The sequence below is a fragment of the Monodon monoceros genome, unplaced genomic scaffold (genome assembly GCF_005190385.1).
Source record: "Monodon monoceros isolate NGI ecotype Baffin Bay Population unplaced genomic scaffold, NGI_Narwhal_1 Super_Scaffold_22, whole genome shotgun sequence".
Lineage (NCBI taxonomy): Eukaryota > Metazoa > Chordata > Mammalia > Artiodactyla > Monodontidae > Monodon > Monodon monoceros.
Genome location: NW_021703779.1, coordinates 99704294 through 99726211, shown reverse-complemented (window position 1 = coordinate 99726211; position 21918 = coordinate 99704294). Strand labels below are relative to the sequence as shown.

The 21918-nt window shown below is 42.1% G+C and overlaps 1 protein-coding gene across 1 annotated transcript in view; it reads left to right on the top strand.

Annotated features, from left to right (window-relative positions):
• The window catches only part of KIAA1210 (KIAA1210 ortholog), a 33399-nt gene extending 33168 nt beyond the window's left edge, over positions 1–231 (top strand). The window contains exon 12 of the mRNA XM_029240222.1: positions 47–231. Coding sequence (XP_029096055.1) covers positions 47–231 — 185 coding nt within the window. The remainder of the gene's footprint in view (positions 1–46) is intronic.
• Positions 232–21918: the final 21687 nt, after the last annotated feature.

Here is a 21918-nt window from a genome sequence, read left to right as displayed (position 1 = left end):
CTCTGGGGCTTTTTAACTGCTTGTGTGTTATTTGCTATGGTTCCAGTAGGATTTGAAGATGAGAAGATATTTCAAGTACCTTCTACGGAAAAAGAAACCAGAAGGTCTTCAACTCTCCCAGCCACGCTACAACAGCCGGCTGAGCCGGCTGAGCCAGCTGAGCCAGTCTGGTTCTCCCTGGCCAAGAAGAAAGCCAAAGCATGGAGCCGTGTAGCAAAAACCATGCAATAAATAGCTCCTGGGTGGAGTATCAGCATTTTAAATGATAATTGCCAAGAGCTGTATTAATGTCACGTAGTGAATTATTTACTGTAACCATTTTTATTACACATAAGAGCCTTAAAAGGGGAATTAAAGCTAATAATTATTTGAATGAAACAGATGCCATGAATGCCTAACCTTCAGTACAGTCACTGCCAGCATCTGAAAACCCAGCTTTTCCTCTATAAAAACTATGTAAAATGTAAAACAGAAAGATAGATCAATGGAACAGGATAGAAAGCCCAGAGATAAACCCAAGCACATATGGTCACCTTATCTTTGATAAAGGAGCCAGGAATGTACAGTGGAGAAAGGACAGCCTCTTCAATAAGTGGTGCTGGGAAAACTGGACAGGTACATGTAAAAGTATGAGATTAGATCACTCCCTAACACCATACACAAAAATAAGCTCAAAATGGATTAAAGACCTAAATGTAAGGCCAGAAACTATCAAACTCTTAGAGGAAAACATAGGCAGAACACTCTATGACATAAATCACAGCAAGATCCTTTTTGACCCACCTCCTAGGGAAATGGAAATAAAAACAAAAATAAACAAATGGGACCTAATGAAACTTCAAAGCTTTTGCACAGCGAAGGAAACCATAAACAAGACCAAAAGACAACCCTCAGAATGGGAGAAAATATTTGCAAATGAAGCCACTGACAAAGGATTAATCTCCAAAATTTATAAGCAGCTCATGCAGCTCAATAACAACAACAAAAAAACAACCCAATCCAAAAATGGGCAGAAGACCTAAATAGACACTTCTCCAAAGAAGATATACAGATTGCCAACAAACACGTGAAAGAATGCTCAACATCATTAATCATTAGGGAAATGCAAATCAAAACTACAATGAGATATCATCTCACACCAGTCAGAATGGCCATCATCAAAAAATCTAGAAACAATAAATGCTGGAGAGGGTGTGGAGAAAAGGGAACACTCTTGCACTGCTGGTGGGAATGTGAATTGGTACAGCCACTATGGAGAACAGTATGGAGGTTCCTAAACAACTACAAATAGAAGTACCATATGACCCAGCAATCCCACTCCTGGGCATATACCCTGAGAAAACCATAATACAAAAAGAGTCATGTACCAAAATGTTCATTGCAGCTGTATTTACAATAGCCCAGAGATGGAAACAACCTAAGTGTCCATCATCGGATGAATGGATAAAGAAGATGTGGCACATATATACAATGGAATATTACTCAGCCATAAAAAGAAACGAAATTGAGCTATTTGTAATGAGGTGGATGGACCTAGAGTCTGTCATACAGAGTGAAGTAAGTCAGAAAGAGAAAGACAAATACCATATGCTAAGACATATATATGGGATCTAAAAAAAAAAAAAAAGGTTCTGAAGAACTTAGGGGCAGGGCAGGAATAAAGATACAGACGTAGAGAATGGACTTGAGGACACGGGGAGGGGGAAGGGTAAGTTGGGACAAAGTGAGAGAGTGGCATGGACATATATACACTACCAAACGTAAAATAGATAGCTAGTGGGAAGCAGCCACATAGCACAGGGAGATCAGCTCTGTGCTTTGTGACCGCCAGGAGGGGTGGGATAGGGAGGGAGGGTGGGAGGGAGGGAGACGCAAGAGGGAAGAGATATGGGAACATATGTATATGTATAACTGATTCACTTTGCTATAAAGCAGAAACTAACACACCATTGTAAAGCAATTATACTCCAATAAAGATGTAAAAAAAAAACAACTATGTAACATGTTTGCACTGCTGTCAAACTGAGAAAACTTTAACTTTGAACAATGTGCTTTAGAAGGGAGAAAGCTAAAACATTTTGTTGTAGCAACTAAGAGGTGGTCATTTCCTTTGATCAAATAAATTCATTCTAATGGAAATGTCCAGATGATTTGGTGCAACGACTGGCTTTTAGGCTTTATGAGCCTAGTTAAATGCTTCAGTTCTTTGGTTACTGCTCCAAACTTTGCAAAGCCCCCTAAGAAGAGGTGGTAGAAGTGAAAATTCTGGGTCTCCAAGAAAAATGTTGCACAGCCACTCCCCCAATCAGCCCACTGCCCTTTGAAACACCTTCTTTGTATCCCTGAGGGCTCCCAACACCTGCAACTTATACAGAGCTCTCTTTCCACGTGCCCCATGTCAACGTGTCACAAGTCTGGCAGCAGTGAGCACCTTCCTATGGGGCATAACATTCCTTGGGGATTATCATACTTCTCTGGATCGTTAGCCCATCAGTGTTTGACCTTTTGCCCCAGTGCCACTGTGACCCTCTCTAGTTGCTCAGAAGTGTACTGCACTTCATACATATCCTATTTTTAAAGCACTTAAGATCCTGTTGAAATTCAAAATTCTGCAGATTCCAAAAGCTGTGCTTTCAATGGGGCAGATGGGAAGCCTTCCACAAGGAAGTCTGGGGCCACTAGAGAGCTTTCTTATGCCCTGGCTCCAACCTTAAGGTGGAAACCTCCGAGTAGCCCAGTTTCTTGTCCGTTTCCCTCAGCAGTCTCTGTTTCAGAAGATTTTAACCTAAGACAGGACTGCACCCTCAAAGCCACAGAACAACTGACTTTCTGCTAACGGGAAGCCTGAAGTGATTGAAGCAGCCTTTCCCTGCCCTCATTCCTAGAGGCACACACACCTCAACAGTCACTAGGCTGGACAGCCCCCACTTCCCCAGTGAACCACTCCCCCCCCAAGTCCTTCCCCTCTGTTCCAGCCCCAAACACACTAAACACTAATGGAGAGCTTCCTTTGGATGCCTGGACAGTACCTAGCTCATTTTCTCAGGAAACCCAGAAGTGTCTTAGTATACCTTTCACTGTGTCTGCCTCTGTCACCTTGGGGCTACTTTGCTTAAACAGAAATGCAGACCTAGACATAACTGTGCCTTTAAATCCCAAGTAGGTTGCTGCCTCATGCAAAAAACAAATTCAGAGAGGCTGTGAGGTGCCAGAGCTAATTTAAACCCTTGGTGCTTGGTTTTCCTGATGATGGTATAATGTGATATTGTACAATCATATGCTGGTTTTGCGTTTTCTCTGTAAAACATCTATTTTTCCTCATACTATATCTTTGCCTTTTTGATAATGTTAGGTTTTTTGGGGTTTTTTTTTGCGGTACACGGGCCTCTCACTGATGTGGCCTCTCCCGTTGCGGAGCACAGGCTCCGGACGCGCAGGCTCAGCGGCCATGGCTCACGGGCCCAGCCGCTCCGCGGCATGTGGGATCCTCCCGGACCGGGGCACGAACCCGTGTCCCCTGCATCGGCAGGCGGTCTCTCAACCACTGCGCCACCAGGGAAGCCCCACACGTATTTTTTAACACCGTCGGTTGTAACACATCTTAGCAGATTCCACGTCAGGTTATACTAAGTGTTTTTTCAACTTCTTCAAAAATATTTGACCCAGAGTAGTTCCATGCAGACTGTTCATAGCTACTAATTCGTCAGTCATTTTAAACTCAGCAGTCACCCACCTCAGTCCTAGTCAGCTCAATACTGTTACTGCCAAATTCCTAGGATGACAAGTATGAAAATTTTGACATGTTTTGTTAGACAGTGCAAGTACTACCAGGAAAATCTCAGGCAGGTCTTGGAACTCAAATCTCTCCCAAAGTAAATAAAAATGCTAATTGACTATCTGACTATACCTCTCATATCTGTTCAAGAAGTCCCATAGCTCTGCCACTTGGCACCCCAAGGACGAGCTCATTAGGAAGCTGCCAATGAAAAACAGCTATGAAATGACCAAGATTACTGTGACTAATCATTTCAGAGCTGAGTCCTAATTCACACATAAAGAACAGTAGTACCGGTATAGGATATGATGCTAAAACAGTGCTTCTGTCCATACGATGAAAGGTGATCTTTCATTTGGAGTTCAAGCTACCTTCAAGCCCCTTATTGCTCACCCCAATTTAACAAAAAGTTGCTACATAGCTTAACACCATCAGAGTCAAGTCTCTGTGACACTCAATATGAAGTAGACACAGCAGCTAAATCAAAAACATTCAAGGAATTCAGACAAACCATTGTCAAAATACTTGGTAATAACTGTCCACTGGTAGAAAAGCATGAGGGGCATGTGGGCCTTTGTATAGTGGTTTCTACAATTTCTCTTTGTGATATTTTACTATCGATAAGTCTAGCTGGCAAAGATAAATATTTCATTCATGAATGAGCACACTGCTTCACCACTTCCAGTTCATCAGAAAGTTTCTCTACCTCTTATGATCAGAGACAAGAAGGCCGGCAATAGTTCTATGGACTCGTTAGGAAAAATCCAGTCCAATGCGGTCTGCCCTTCATAAAACTCATATATGAAGAGAGTCCCAGAAAAACAATGTAAAAACAACAATTCAGCATTGACTCCTTAAATAAGCAGCAACAGCCTAGCAATATTAATACCGTCTGTTGACCCATGAAGTTATAGGACATACACTACAGATCCTAGCCATTCAATCATTCACCAGGCAAGTACTGAGTACCCACCTATATACCCAGGGTTGTGTTAGAGAGGCCTCGCTCACAGATGTCTAAGTCTCATGACTTGCTCTAGTTCATGGTCTAGAGGCAGACAGTTGGACAATGATGACACAGGTGTCAAGTGCTAAAACAGGGATGAACACAAAGTGCTATGGGAGTATGGGAGAGAGAACGATTAACTGGGACAGGGGAAGGAAGGAAGTGGGCTGGTGCCTGAGAAGGTACTCAAGGGGAGGCATTTCACCTGGACCTTGAAGGATCACTGGGAGTTTATCTAGCAATGAAGGATGGCAGGGAAAGGGTAAGGAGGTCTCTGCATGGAGAGAAAACAGCCTGCATAGTAGAAGAGATGTGTGTGTATGTGTACCTGTCCAGGGAATGAAATGGCTCCAGCATGGGCAGCGTGGCAGATGGGCCTGGAAAGCAAATTGAGGCCATAATTATTACTACGAATAATTATTACTACTAAAATTATTACTAAGAAAGTCTTCTACCTCCTATATAAGCACATATTCCTGTTTGTGCCACCAATCCCTTCCTCTCTTGCCTAGCTCAGTGCCCTCGCATCCTTTTCACCTCCTACCCAAACCTATCAGTTTTATTCATTAAATCATGCATTTACACATCTACCAAATTTATTGGGTAACTTTCAATGTACCAATGCCACTCGCCATTGGAACTGTCGTTTGCATCTGTTCTTGTTTGACACATGAAACTCAAAGATGGCAGAACTGTCCACAGTCCCCATCTTACTGTCTCCCCCACCATCATTCCTGGGCCCTTCTTGGAGGGGTTGGCTGAGACCTCTGGAAGCTGGGCCCTCCCAGCTGCACACAGTGTTGGTGTTTCGATACATTTGCCAAGATTCTATTGATATTTATACTCAATCACATCCTCTCCAGTTGTCTCCTCTACTTCTCAGCAGGGCCGAAACACAACATGATGTCTGCTGTCAATCATGAAGTCTCTGGTAACAAAGTGTGCACCTAGAGCCTCTTCTTTGTGAAGGGAGGTGGGACTGGGCACTGGGCTTGCCATGGAGAAAGCTATTGTCATGGAGCAAGGTGTTGCCAATGAAAAACTATAGCTATGAAATGACAGGAGTGAAGAGGACCCTGGAGGAGATGGTGCTTTTGCAGAGGCAGCAAGCTGTCTCCCTAGGAGGTTGGAGTTGGGTCCAAGTCCCTGGGAGTGAGAACTAATTGGCACCAGCAAACAAAGAAGACAAGAAAATGCTGAGCGAGTGTGCCTCCGGGAAATACCTAAAGCAAAACGGAGGGAGAGTCTCCTCCCAGCTCTCATATTGGGACTCTCTTCATGGCAAGTACGTAGCCCAGAAGTCCATGGGTCAGTCTCCAGGGCCTCAGTCATCTGCCTGAGCCCGCCCAGGGGTGCAAACCCACCCAGGACGTCCCACTCCCTATCACTGGTGTTCAGTTGCTGCCTGCCGTCCGTCTCCAGCCATCCACCCATAACTTCTGATCTTCTCCAAGTCAGGAAGTTGGCACAATCCAGGATTTCAAATTTCCTTAAGGAAAGGTGCTCTCTTTCCCCACCCTATCCCTTGTTAGTCAACAGAAGTGACCACGTCTTTTCCCTTTGCAGATCCATCATCAGGGTCAGGGGGGACAGGGGAGGGACCCAAGGCCACAACAGCTGGAAGAGGTTTTCACTTCCTGCCGGGCATGGCAGGGCACACTCCCTGAAGACCAGTCCAGAGCTCTCCTTTACAGCCCGGCCCCCAGCTCACCGCCTCCGGGAAGCCTTCTCTTCTGCATCTGCTGCCCCTGCTCCCCCCACAGGCTCTCCTGGTTGCACTGAGATGTGTGGACATTGTTTGGCTCCCCTAGAAAAGCACAGGCCCTTCAGGGGGACGGTCCAGATCTTCTTCAAGTTTGTGACCCCCATGGTGTCTGCACAGGTAGGTGTTTGTTGACTGAATCACGAGGGCTTTGGAATCCCTCTTCTCACCATCAGTGGCGCTTCTCTTCTACCTGCCCAGGGCCTGTCTACAGAGGGCCTTCCCATCCTCTTCCTGTCTCTTTGGCTCCTCTGCAGGGCCTCCCGGGAGGTTTCCGCTCCCACGGCCGCCTGTGATGCTTGTGGTGCTGTGATGGCGGATACAAGGAGGGACTGCGCCGCCCCACCCCTGGTGAGGCCTCGCCCCCCCCCACACACACACAGGGAGTGACTCATCCTGTCCCTGGCCTCCTAGACCGCCGTGTCACAGCCAGACCAGGCTTTGGGTGCTCACCAAAGAGAAGCACCCACACAGGGGTGCCATCTGCCTACAGGAGCCAAAGCCCTGGGGTGAAGAGCACAGGGTCCTCAGGCCCAGCACCTCCTGCTGTTCGTGGAAGCCACGGGAGGGGCAGGGGACCGGCAGGAGTGCCGGGGTCTCAGGACTTGACCTTGCTTGCACATCCCAAGGGGGTCACTGCACAGGCCTGTGACCCGGAGCCCAGCCCCTGGGCGTGGCGTGGAGTATCAGGGCTCCATCCCTCCTGTTGAGCAGGAGCTGCAGCCCTGCCGGATCCTGGTCCCGGCTGAGCTGGCACCGACAAAGGCCCCTTTTCACTCACAGGCTCCCCTAGCTTGTGGGGTTTATATTTTTTCCTCAAGGCTCAGCTGTCCTCCCCAATCTGAAGCCCATTCATCATTCTTGGTGACTTTAACATCCACTTGGATCACCCATCCCACACCCTAGACTTTCACTTCCATTACTTCTTTTTTATGAGTGTGTGGTGAAGGCAAGTACAGCATTTATTGCAAGGTACCAAGAAAAGAAGAGTAAGGGTTGGCTAATGCTCAAAAGACCTGAACTCCCTGATGGCTTTCAGGGAAGGGGTTTTAAATGCAAGGTGAGGGAGAGGGTCACTGGGAATGTGATCAGCTCGTGCACAGTTCTCTGATTGGTGGGTGGTGAGGTAACAAGGTGAGGCTACAGGGGTTAACATACCAGTCTTCAGGCCCCAGCCCATCTGGGGACTGTGTGCTCACTGCTCAGCACCCTCCGTCTGGGTGGGGTCTGGTTTCTGCAAAACAACTCCGAAATGCGTCAGCTGCTCCTTGGTCTCTGAGGTGCGTTCTTTAATTTGTAATTCTACAACTCTGCTGATCTTTGAGAGTGTCCTGGAGAGGCAGGAAACAACTGCAGTTCACCCTGGGAACACAGACACTGGTGACAGCCATTCCCGGGAGCTCCCTCCACCGTGTGGACACCAGTGCCAGCAAGCACCATCGTGAATCCGCCCTCTAGCTCATCAAGATCCCATGACTGCTTTTTGTTTTTATTATTGGAGTATAGTTACTTTACAATGTTGTGTTAGTTTCTACTGAACGGCGAAGTGAATCAGCCATACGTATACATATAACCCCTCTTTATTGGATTTCCTTCCCGTTTAGGTCACCACAGAGCACTGAGTAGAGTTCCCTGTGCTATACAGTAGGTTCTCATTAGTTACCTATTTTATACATAATAGTGTATGTATCTCAATCCCAATCTCCCAGTTCACCCCACCCCCGTATGGTGTCCATACGTTTGTTCTCTGCATATGTGTCTCTATTTCTGCTTTGCAAATAAGATCATCTGTACCATTTTTCTAGATTCCACACATATGCATGAATATATGACACTTGCTTTTCTCTTTCTGACTTACTTTACACTGTATGACAGTCTCTAGGTCCATCCATGTCTCTGCAAAGGACACAGTTTCATTCCTTTTTATGGCTGAGTAATATTCCACTGTATATATGTGCCACATCTTCTTTATCCATTCCTCTGTTGATGGACACTTAGGTTGCTTCCATGTCCTAGCTATTGTAAACAGTGCTGTAATGAATATTACATTGGGATACATGTGTCTCTTTGAATTATGGTTTTCTCTGGGTATATGCCCAGTAGTGGGATTGCTGGGTCATAGGGTAGCCATGACTGCTTTAGCTGGTCTTTTCTACAACTTTACATCAGATACTCACCTCTGTGATATGATCCTACACGAGCCTTTTTCATCACCAGAAACTGCTCCATTTTGAAAATTTCTACTCTAGTGCTACAGTTCTTCAATCCCTTCAGATTACTTCTCCAATTCATTGATTCTACCACTTTTTTACTCTTCATCTGCCCATCGTTTTCTCCATTTGCTTCCTTTACCCGGTGTAGAGTCCGTCCATTAACATTGTTATAATCACTCTGTAGTAGGGAGAATGATGATCCACCCCTCCGCCAAGGATGTCCACAACCTAATCCCTGAAATCCTGTGAATACTTTAGGTTATATGGCAAAGGGAAAATAAGGTTAAAATGGAATTAGCATTGCTAATCAGCTGACCTTAGGATAAGGAGATTATCCTGGTTTATGCCGACAAGCCCAGAGCAATCACAAGGTTCCCTAAAAGTGGAAGAGGGCATTAGAAGAGAAAACTGGAGAGATGGCAGCATGAGAAAGACTCAGCCCAACGTTGCTTGCTTTTAAGATGGAGGACGGGGCTATAAGCAAACGAATGCAGGGAGCCTCTAGAAGCTAGAAAAGGTTCTCCCCCAGAGTCTCCTGAAGGAATGCAGATCTGCTGACACCTTGATTTTAGCCCTGTAAAACACATTTTGGACTTCTGACCTTCAAAAGTGTAGGATAATAAACCTGTATTGTTTTAAGCCACTAAGTTTGTGATAATTTATTACAGCAGCAATAGGAAACCAATACACACTCCCTTGTTAAAGTCAGTCCACTTCCTTTCTCCTCTTAGCTGCCTATCATATCCACTAGGCAAAACCCCAAGCCTACTTGAACCACATGGTTCTTTGTCTATACTGAAGCAGCTGAAAATATTAAAAATTGCCTGACTGGTTTGGCCACAAATTTGTGATCACAAGCACACTCAAGACTGCCTGGCAACCTCACTACGCTTCCTCTCCATCTCAAATCCTTGACAACTTCACCATTCAACACCCAAGCCTCTCTGTTCTTGGCTTCCTCATTTCCAGTGATTTGTCATCTACTCCCAGTGCCACGCCCAGGGTCCCAGGCCTTTCTTAATGAAAATCGACATTACTTCCAAAAATCTCAACTTCAAGCATCCCACACTCTTATTTTTCCAGTCTGGTCCTCTTGTTCTTATTATGATCCTCAATGACCACCATATGGTCAAAGTCATGGATCACTTTTCTAATTCTTATCTTTCTTGATCCTTCAGCCACAGCTGTCCACACAATTCTTGAAATAGTCGCCTTTTGGCACAAGTCTCCTGGGTTTTTTTTTTTCCCCACTTTGGTCACTGTCTACCTGATTCCCTCAAACTGGAGTTTCTCTGGGTTCTGTTCTGAGACTTACCTCTCTGCATTTTCTTTCCCTAAGTGACTTGATCCTTTTTCATGGCCTGAAAAATAGCCCAAATGATGATAATTTCCAAATTGATATATCTGACCCAAATTTCTCCTCTGAGCTACAGTGTCATAACAAACTCTACTTGACATCTCCACTTGACTATCTTACACATATATCTTTAACCTGAAATGGCTAAAATGGAATTCTTTTTTAAAAATTGAGGTATAATTGACACATAACATTATATTAGTTTCAGGTGTACAACATAATGATTTGTGTATATTGTGAAATGATCACCACAATAAGTCTAGTTAACATTAATCACCATACATAGTTACAGATTTTTTTTTCTTGTGATGAGAACTTTTAAGATTACCTCTTAGCAACTGTCACATATGCAATACAGTATTATTAACTATAGTCGCCGTACTGTACATTACATCCCCGTGACTTATTTATTTTATAACTGGAAGTTTGCACCTTTTAACCTGTTTCACTCATTTCACCCACCTACCATTCCCCTGCCTCTGGCAACCACCAATCTCTTCTCTGTATCTATGAGCTTGTTTTATTTTAAATTTGGATTCCACATATCAGTGAGATCGTATGGTATTTGTCTTTCTCAGTCTTACTTATTTCACTTAGCAAAGTGCCCTCAGGGTCCATTAATGTTGTTGCAAATGGCAAGATTTCATTTTTTATGGTTGAGTAATATTCCATTACATGTATATACCACTCTTCTTCTTTTTTTTTTTTTTTAATTTGGCTGCACCAGGTCTTAGTTGCGGCAGGCAGGCTCCTTAGTTGTGGCATGAGAACTCTTAGTTGTAGTATGCATGTGGGATCTAGTTCTCTGATCAGGGATTGAACCCAGGCCCTCTGCATTGGGAGCATGGAGTCTTATCCACTGCTCCACCAGGGAAGTCCCAATACCACATCTTCTTTATCCGTTCATCCATCAATGGACATTTAGGTTGTTTCCGTATCTTGGCTATTGTAACAAAATGGAATTCTTGGTTTGCTCCTTCTCCCAATTTGTTCTTCCTCCTGTCTTCTCCATCCTAGGAAACAGCACTTCTTCCCACCCAGTGGCTCTAGTCAAAATCCTGCTATCCTTCATTAATTCCTTTACACAACTTACATCCAAAATATCTCTTAAATCTGTCCATTTCTCACCTCTTCAACTGCTACTGTCCTAATCCAAACCATCACCATCTCTGATCTGACTACTCAATAACCTCCTATCCCTGGAACTCTATGAATATGTTAGGTTGCATGGCAAAGGGGAATTAAGGTGGCAGGTGGAATTTGGGGTGCTAATACTGGAGGGGTCTTGCCCCTCCAGTAGATCCTCTGCACAGCAACCAGATCGATTTTCTTAAAATATAACTCAGATTCTTTCACTCCTTCTACTTAAAAACCTTCACTACTCATGGATTAAATAACATACAAACTCCTTATTCTACCTTATAAGAACCTGTGTGATCTGGCCTCTGCCTGCCACTGGTCTCATAGTTTCTAGAACACATGAAGTTCTTTCCTGCACATGCAGTTCCATCTGCTTGAAGTTAGCCATGGGAAGAGTTGAAGCTGGGTCCTCACTCCCCACTCCCATCTAAGCCTGTGCGTGTTGTTCTCTACACAAGGGTACCCAGCTGAGGTGTAGAGTGAGCTGAAACCTAGCCCACAATCTACTGTCCAAGCTGTACGCCATGGTGTGGGACTGTAACTCCCTAGAGAAAGTGCTTTATCTCTTGACCTCAAAGTGACAGTGAGCACTTAGCACAAGTCAGCAGGGCTATGTGTGTTCAGAGAAGAGTTAATTTTTCTTTTGGAACAAAGGCACTCTATGGGCTGGCAGAAGCCCTGCTTCAACTCTTCCTATAGTTGACTTCTTTTTTGTTAACTAAAGTATAGTTGATTTACAATATTATATTATTTCAGGTGCACAACAAAGTGATTCAATATTTTTATAGATTATACTCCATTTAAATTTATTACACAATAATGGCTATATTTTCTTGTGCTGTACAATATATCCTTGTCTCTCATTTATTTTATACATAGTATTTTGTATCTCTTAATCTCCTACCCCTATCTTGCCCGTCCCCACTTCCCTCACTATTTTGTTTTCTATATCTGAGTCTGTTTTTGTTTTGTTATATACATTTGTTTATTTTCAGATTCTACATATAAGCAATAACAGTATTTATCTTTCTCTGTCTGATTTATTTCACTAAGCATAATACTCTCTAGGCCCACCTATGTTGTTGCAAATGGCAGAATTTCATTCCTTTTCATGGCTGAGTAATATTCCATTGTATATATATACCACATCTTCTTTATCCTTTCATCTGTTATTGGATACTTAGGTTGCTTCCATATCTTGGCTATTGTAAATAAGGCTGCTATGAACATTGGGGTGCATGTATCTTTTCAAATTAGAGTTTTCGTCTTTTCCGGGTACACACCCAGGAGTGGGATTACTGGATCATATAGTAGCTCTATTTTCAGATTTTGAGAAACCCCCATACTGTTTTCCACAGTGGCTGCACCAATTTACACTCCCACTAACAGTGTACGAGGGTTCCCTTTTCTCCATATGCTTGACAACATTTGTTATTTGTGTTCTTTTGGTGATGGCCATTCTGACAGGTGTGAGGTAAGATCACATTGTGGTTTTGATTGTCACTTCTCTAATAATTAGTGATGTTGAGCATCTTTTCATGTGCCTGCTAGCCATCTGTATGTCTTCTTTGGAAAAATGTCCATTCAGGTCTTCTGCCTATTTTTTGTTGTTTTTTTAATTGAAATATAGTTGATTTACAATATTTTGTTAGTTTCAGGTGTACAGCAAGGTGAATAATTTATATATATATATATTTTTCCATTATGGGTTATTACAAGGTATTGAATATAGTTCCCTGTGCTATACATTAAATCCTTGTTCCCTATGTATTTTATGTATAGTAGCTTGTATTTATTATTCCCATATTCCTAATTTATCCCTCCCCTCCTTTCCCCTTTGGTAATCGTAAGTTTGTTTTCTATGTCTGTGAGTCTGTTTCTGTTTTGTATACAGATTCATTTGTATTATGTTTTATATTCCACATGTAAGCGATATAATATTTGCCTATGACTTACTTCACTTGGTATGATATTCTCTAGGTCCATCCATGTCGCTGCAAAAGTTCTGTCCATTTTTTAAATCAGGTTGTTTGCTTTTTTGATAATAAGTTGTATGAGCTGTTTATATATTTTGGATGTTAACCCCTTATCAGTCATATCATTTGCAAGTATTTTCTCCTATGCAGTAAGTTGTCTCTTCATTTTGTTGATGGTTTCCTTTGCTTTGCAAAAGCTTTTAAGTTTAATTAGGTCCCATTTGTTTATTTTTGCTTTTGTTTCCTTTGCCTTATGAGACAGATTCAAAAGAATATTGTTATGATTTATGTCAAAGAGAGTTCTGCCTATGTTATCTTTTGGGAGTTTTATGGTTTCAGGTCTTGCATTTAAATCTTTAAGCCATTTTGAGTTTATTTCTGTATGTGGTGTGAAGAAATGTTCTAATTTCATTTTTTTACATGTAGCTGTCCAGTTTTCCCAGAACCACTTGTTGAAGAGACTATTTTTTCTCCACTGTGTATTCTTGTCTCCTTTGTTGTAGATTATTGACCATAAGTGTGTGGGTTTATTTCTGGGCTCTCTATCCTGTTCCATTGATCTATGTGTCTGTTTTTGTGCCAGTACCATGCTGTTTTGATTACTGTAACTTTGTAGTATAGTTTGAAGTCAGGGTGCATGATACCTCTAGCTTTGTTCTTTTTTCTCAAGATTGCTTTGGCTATTCAGGGTATAACTGACTTCTTATCCTCCAAGTCTCAGTTCAATGTCACTTCCTCGAAGAAGTCTTCTCTCACCTCAGTCATTTTCCATCTCAACACCATGTCCATTTCCTTCATAGAACTTATCACCACCTGTAAGTACAGATTTGCTTGTCTTCCTCACTGTAAGCTCCATGAGACAGAGGCCTTGTTTGCCTTGTGCAGTGCCGTATTCCCAGCACCTAATACACAATCCCTTACTGAGAAATGGCAATTGATGAGAAAGAGTGAAACTCCTGGGGAGAGAATGTAAAAAACAAAGCGACGACCTAGGTTAGCACCTTGCCCAGGTTAGCACCTTGCTCAGGTGCTGCCTGCCATCCTGATTGGCACCAGAAAAAGTCTCTGTGTCAGGGGAAAATGCACATTTGGCCAGCCATTCTCAAATACAGCAGCACATTAGAATCCCTTGAGGGTTAAAAGATAATAACATGGCCACTCCTCCCTGACATGTCGAGGTACTGATGCAGTCTGGGTAGCTCTGGCAGACATTCTCAGTGCACTACCTCAAGACTGCCACCGGATGGAGCGGTGGGACTGTGTTTCGGAGTAGAGGTTGGGCTTTGCTATAGGTAGAGAGAAGACAAATTAAAAGTTTTTGTGGGTTTTTGTTTTGGGTGTTTGTTTGTTTGTTGGCAACTCTTACCTCAGACCTTATTCCAGGAGGCTTGGCTAGGCAGTGCCTCCAGGAAAATTCTAGTCCTGGATTCTTTTCCTTGTCCTTCCAGGTTCACAATAAAAAAAAAAAAAAACTACCTAAACCTTCCCTCACCTCTCCTAACCCACCTCCACAAAGCTCCACCACTATTCTCTCACTATGGCCCTCCACTTTCCTTTTTTTCCTCCAGCTTTATTGAGATACAATTGACACATAACATTGCATAAATTTAAGGTGTTCAACATGATGATTTGACACATGTATATGCTGTGAAATGATTAGTACGATAACGTTAGTTAACACCTTCATCACATCACATAACTATCACTTTCTCTCAGAACATTTAAGATCTATTCTCTTAGCAACCTTCAAGTATATAATACAATATTGTTAACAATAGTCACCATGGCTTACCTTAGATAGCCAGAATTTACTCGTCTTATAATGGAAAGTTTGTAGGCTTTGACTAACATCTCCCCATTTCCCCCAGTCCCCAGTCCCTGGCAACCACCATTCTACTCTCTGTTTCTATGAGTTTGGCTTTTTTAGATTCTACATATAAGTGAGATCATACAGTATTTGTCTTTCACTATCTGAGTTATTTCACTTAGCATAATGCCCTCAAGGTCCATTCATATTGTCATAAATGGAAGGATTTCCTTCTTTTTATGGCTAAATAATATTCGTGTGTGCATGTGTGTGTGTATCACATTTTCTTTGTCCATTCATCTGTCAATGGACACTTAGGTGGTTTTCATGTCTTGGTTATTTTGAATAATGCTGCAATGAACATGGGGGTGCAGAAATCTCTTCCAGATAGTGATTTCACTTTCTTCAAATATATATCCAGAGGTAGGATTGCTGAATCATATAGCAGTTATATTTTTAATTTTTTGAGGAATCTCCATACTGTCTTCCATAGTAGCTGTATCAATTTACAACCCCACCAACAGTGCAAGAGGGTTCCTTACTCCACATCCTCAAATAACACTTGTTATTTGTTGTCTTTTTGGTGATCCCATTCTAACATGTGTGAAGTGATATCTTTGTTTTTGACTTGCATTTCCCTGATTATGAGTGATGTTGAGCATCTTTTCATGTACCTGTTAGCAATTTGGATGAGTTCCCTAGAAAAAAATGTCTACTCAGGTCCATTGCCCATTTTTTAATTGGATTATTTGTGTTTTTGCTATTGAGTTGTATGAGTTCCTTATATATTTTGGATATTAGCTCCTTATCAGATATATGGTTTTCAAATATTTTCTCCCATTATGTAGTCTGAAATGCCTTTTCATTTATTGTTTCTTTTGCTGCTCAGAAGCACTAAAAAGTTTGACATCGTCCTACTTGTTGATTTTGGCTTTTGTTGCTTGTGCTTTTGGTGTTTTATCCAAAAAATCATTGCAAAGACCAATGTGAAGGAGATTTTGCCTTATGTTTTCTTCTTGGAGTTTTACAGTTTCAGGTCTTACATTTAAGCCTTTAATCCATTTTGAGTTAATTTTTGTGAGTTGTGTAAGATAGGGGTCTACTTTTATTCTTTTGCATGTGGATATCCAGTTTTCCCAACACCTTTTATTGAAGAAAACATCCTTTCCCCATTGAGTATTGTTGGCTCCCTTGTCAAATATTAGTTGACCGTATATGGGTTGGTTTATTTCTAGGCTCTATTTCTATTCCATTGACCTATGTGTCTGTTTTATGCCAGTGCCATGTTATTTTGATTACTATAGCTTTGTAATATAGTTTGAGACCAGGATATGTGATGCCTCCTACTTGGTTCTTCTTTCTCAGGGTTGCTTTGGTTATCTGAGGTCTTCTGTGGTTCCATATGATTGAATTGTTTGTTCTATTTCTGTGAAAAATGCCACTGGAATTTTAATAGGGATTGCATTGAATCTGTAGCTCTACTTTTCTTTCTTTTCTTTTTTACCTTTTTATCTTGTCTTCCTCTTTTCTTTTTAGGAACCGCTCTGTGCTGTGGTTTCCTTACCTGTAAAATGAGGATAAGGGTAGCATTGTTGTGAAAGTCTAAGGAGATACCACATGCCAAATTGCATTGATCTATCTTCATAAACCCTCACAATGCTATCCTAATCCACGTAGTAGTGGTAGCTCTCCTGTTTAAGCCAACAGTTTTATTAATGTCGATTTTCAAGAACATGTATTGATATTATGTAGAGTGAGTTATACCTGAGAAGTATTTGGGGAGAAAATCTCCACACACCACTACCCTGCCTTTTGTTATCCATCATTAACCAGCCTATTAGTGAACTGGATGGAGAAGGGGCAGGGGAGGTAGCAGAAGAGCTAATAAGAGATGTTTTGTTTTCACCTGAAAAATGGAGATAATAATAGTGCTTTATAGATTTGTTGTATTAAATAAGTTAGCACATGTAAAAACTTAGAACAGAGCCTGGGACATAAAAAACATGAATTCTCTTGGGCTTCCCTGGTGGCACAGTGGTTGGGAGTCCGCCTGCCGATGCAGGGGACGCAGGTTCATGCTCCGGTCCGGGAGGATACCACATGCCGTGGAGCGGCTGGGCCCGTGAGCCATGGCCACTGGGCCTGTGCGTCCGGAGCCTGTGCTCCACGGCAGGAGAGGCCACAGTGGTGGGAGGCCCGCGTACCGCAAAAACAATAACAACAAAAAACAAACATGAATTCTCAGCATATGATCCCTGCCCTCAAGTAGCTTAGGGTTCATTTGGAGAGATAGGACTCATGCAGTAGAAGGCAATTAACAGTGCTTGTTACCTCTTATCACTACATACATAGATTGCATGTAGTGTTAGGCCCTAAAAGTGCCAATAAAATAGAGAAAACTATAAAAGCACCAAGATCAGAGCAGCAAGAAAGTCCTTTGGAGTGGAGTGATCAGAAATGGCTTCATGGAAGATGTAGGACTTGGGGTAGGCCCCAGAAATATGCCAGGGGATGAGTAGGTGGAGCTAGAGCAATGCAGTGGGGGCAAAAGAATGTGGGCTTAGACACAGAAATGCCTGTGGGGTGGAGGGGGAGGTCAGGCCTCTTTGAAATGCATTTAAGGAAGCCCCCTTGCACATGGCCTACTGGTAAAGCACCAAACTAAAAAGAAAAAAGCATTTCCTAACATCCAGGAGCTAGCCTGGTACTATCGGCTAGCCTTGGTGTTGCTAGGTGCTGGCCTGGCACTAGTAACAACACCAAACTAGAGCTTGGTGTTCTGTTGAACCCAAACAATTTCACAGGACATCAATATCGGACAAGGAAGCTCTGCGACTATGATGGATAGTCACAGACAAAATATGAACATTGTCCAAGCCACAGAAATGACCGAATATTTCTCCTTCCTGCCTAATATGAGTGACCACTGCTTCTTTACCAATTACAGTGTCAGCCTCACTCTAGTCTGCCCCCAACTCCAGATAAAATTTATTGAGATACTCATCACAGAACTGCTCTGCTTTCTGACAGCACCCAACCTACAGTGAACCACAGCTTCCTTTGACCCTCCCCCAAGTCACCCAACCAAAGCTCAAATCCTATAAGTTTCTTTAGCACCCTTTTCTTGAGATGCCTCACAGTTCTCCATGGTGTACATTCTCTCTCACTGCAGCAAGTGACAAACCCAGCTTGATCACTACATGTGTGTTCCTGGGAGTCTTTGGCTAGAGGACATTGATATTATCACTAAAATGACTGAGGGCTATGGTTGCAGACCTGCCACTCAGTTTCATTTCAAGAATCCCCACACACAATCCAAGAAATGTCTGAAACATTCACAGTACAACACAGCATGATAAATGAAATGACAGAGGCAATCTTAGGCACTGTGGAGACAGAGGAAGACTTCTTTTAGTAACAAATCACAATCCCACAATCCAGTGTGCATCATACTTCCTTTCGTCCTGATCACGCTCCAGTTAGGGAGATGACTCAGCTCCTCTCTGCTATTGTTCCAACACCTGGACAGTGCCTTTTCACTTCCCAACAAGTCTTGCAGCCATGGCTGGTTTTTCCCTGTAATCTATGTATAAAAGTCCGCGCACCACAATGAAGAGCAGCCCCCCCTCGCCGCAACTAGAGAAAGCCCGCCCGCAGCAACAAAGACCCATCGCAGCCAAAAATAAACAAAAATAAACAAATTAATTAATTACTTTTAAAAAAGATAAGTATTTGAACTACAGTTCAAAGCAAGTTAACTCTGATTACAGCTACTGAACATATCTTCTTTTAAAAAATGTTCTCTTAACATTTTGATGCATCATCTTTTCAATTAATAATATGCTGACAACATTTTTCTAAAACTGAGTATAGTATTTCCTTAGTTATGAATAAATCACAGACCCAAAATAACAAATTCAAATTAAAATTCATACTTCTGTACCAATTATCTCTGAAACTTTAAATTTAGATCCCTACTTGCACAGGAGCAACCCACTCACTGCAACAACGTGGAGAAGGTCTGTGTGCCATGATTTTGGAAACTTTTGACATATGTGAAGTATCCTTACTAAAATGTTCAATCCTATTATCTTTATCTCATTGTTGAGTCGTTAACAGAAATCCAGTTCTGAAGGACCCCAGTCTCTCGTTATTCAACCTTTTCAGTTGCCTCACATCATTTCCCATATTTTTCCCCCATAGACTTGTCTCTTGATGAGTTTCTCTGGGTGACACAATATAGGTAGGAAAGGTGTCACCTGGCGATGTGCATCTATTCCTATTGCATTAAATCCAAACTTTCTTTCCAAACTGAAGCGTGGAGCAATAGAGATCTGATTGCCCTAGAAGTACTTGAAAGCCTGTTAAGATTACTAACACTGAAACACTCAGCAAGTGTTTCTGAATTTGCCTGGCTAAGTTTGAAATGGTAACATATACAGCATTGTATTGAAGCTAAAACTGGAAGCAAGCAAGGTGTCTTTCAATAGATAAATGGATAAACAAATTGTGCTATGTCCATACAATGGAATTCAATGATACAAGTAAAAAACTACTAATTCAGGCAACAATATGGATGGATGGATTTTAGATGCATTTTGCTAAGTGAAAGAAGTCAGATCAAAAATGCTACATAATGTATAATTCCATTCGTATTACATTCTGGGAAAGGCAAACTAGAGAGATGGAAAATGGATTAATGGTTGCTAGCGGTTTGGAGAGGAGGAGAGTTTGACTAGTGGAAGCACAGGAGATTTTTTTAGCGTGATAGAAGTAATCAGTATGCTACTCTAGTGGTAGACACATGACACTATGCATTTGTCAAAACTCTTAGAACTCTACAGCACAAAAAATAAACCTTAATATATGAAAAAATAATAATTTCTAACCAACCAGGAGGTTGGAGGACCCCAGTATGAGATGCAGACTAATGAATCTAGCTGCATTACAAACATATGACATAACCTCCCTGAAGGGAGTGTGGAAAATGATGCTTACCTAAGTAACTCTGCAAATGGTATTTTGACTGACTAATGTAAAGCTAAAGATAAGAGAGTACATAAACATTCTACTTGGTAAAGGTGTTTCTCATGGAGGTACAGGTGCAATTCTAAAATTGATGTACATGTATACATTGGCCAATTAAGTAAATGGATGGCAGATGGTGGGAACCAGATTCCGACCTGTAGTGGGAGGTTGTAGTGGGAGGCTACAGATAAGCAAGGGGACAAAGCCAGAATGACACATGTGATAACCAATTAGAGATATCAGTTTGAACTCATGTCCATCTTAACACAGATACAGATGAAGACATAGAGAAATAATTCTTGATATGCAAGTATACATGGGTTAGTATGTATGCATATATCTCCTAGCTGTCACAGAGGGGCCTAGAAGCAACAACACTCCAGTAGCAATGAGCACACCCAGTCCCCTGATATTGGTTTCTAATGCTATTCTCCGATAAAGAGAACCAGGTCTCCTTGGAGAAAACGCTGATTCCAGGACTGGAGCAGGGAATACATAAGATGAGTCTGGAGCATCTTGTAGTGACAGAGAATAAGAACGTGCTAAAAACAAAATCCCCAAATGATGAGGGTATATCAAAGAGACACAGGAACCGATATGAAAGAGTTTCCAGTGAACAAAGCTGAAATAAGCTGAGTCAAAAAAATACATAATGAGAATATTGGATTATAACCCAAAGTAAAAAATAAATATCCATGTGTCCATACTGATATTAAATAAATAATAAATAAATAAATAAATGGGGGAGAAGAGACAAAGCTCCTGTGCTGAAGAATTCCAAATAATTTATGTAGATACTCTGCCTTCAAGGAGGTGGAGTGTGACCCCGCACTCTTTAAGTGTGGGCTGGGCATAGTGACCTCCTTCTGAAGAGTGCAGTATGTAAAGGGGGTGGGCTGGGAAGAGTAACATTACAGTGGAGAAAGCTGACAGACAGTACCTCCAGCCAGGTGACTAAACTCAACATCAATAATGACAAGTTGGGCTTCCCTGGTGGCGCAGTGGTTGAGAGTCCGCCTGCCGATGCAGGGGACATGGGTTTGTGCCCTGGTCTGGGAGGATCACACATGCCGCGGAGCGGCTGGGCCCGTGGGCCATGGCCGCTGAGCCTGCGCATCTGGAGCCTGTGCTATGCAGTGGGAGAGGCCACAGCGGTGAGAGTCCTGTGCACCGCAAAAATAAAAAATAATAATAATGACAAGTTACATTGCTAGCATGTACCCTTGATATGATGTGATGAGAAAGGCACTTGACCTCTGTGGTTTTCCTCCCTCAAAACCCATAACCTCATGTTAAAAGCATCAGGAGACCCCTAACACGGTAAGTCAAGCAAAATGAGAAGACAAAGAAACACACAGCAGATGAAGGACCAAGGTAAAAACCCACCAGACCTAACAAATGAAGAGGAAGTAGGCAGTCTACCTGAAAAAGAATTCAGAAAAATGATAGTAAAGATGATCCAAAATCTTGGAAATAGAATGGAGAAAATACAAGAAACAGTTAACAAGGACCTAGAAGAACTACAGAGAAAAGAATAAATCACGAACAACACAATAAATGAGCTTAAAAATTCTCTAGAAGGGATCAATAGCAGAATAACTGAGGCAGAAGAACGGATAAGTGACCTTGAAAATAAAATAGTGGCAATAACTACTGCAGAGCAGAATAAAGAAAAAAGAAAAAAAGAATTGAGGACAATCTCAGAGACCTCTGGGACAATATTAAACACACCAACATTCAAAGTATAGGGGTCCCAGAAGAAGAAGAGAAAAAGAAAGGCACTGAGAAAATATTTGAAGAGATTATAGTTGAAAACTTCCATAATATAGGTAAGGAAATAGTTAATCAAACGCA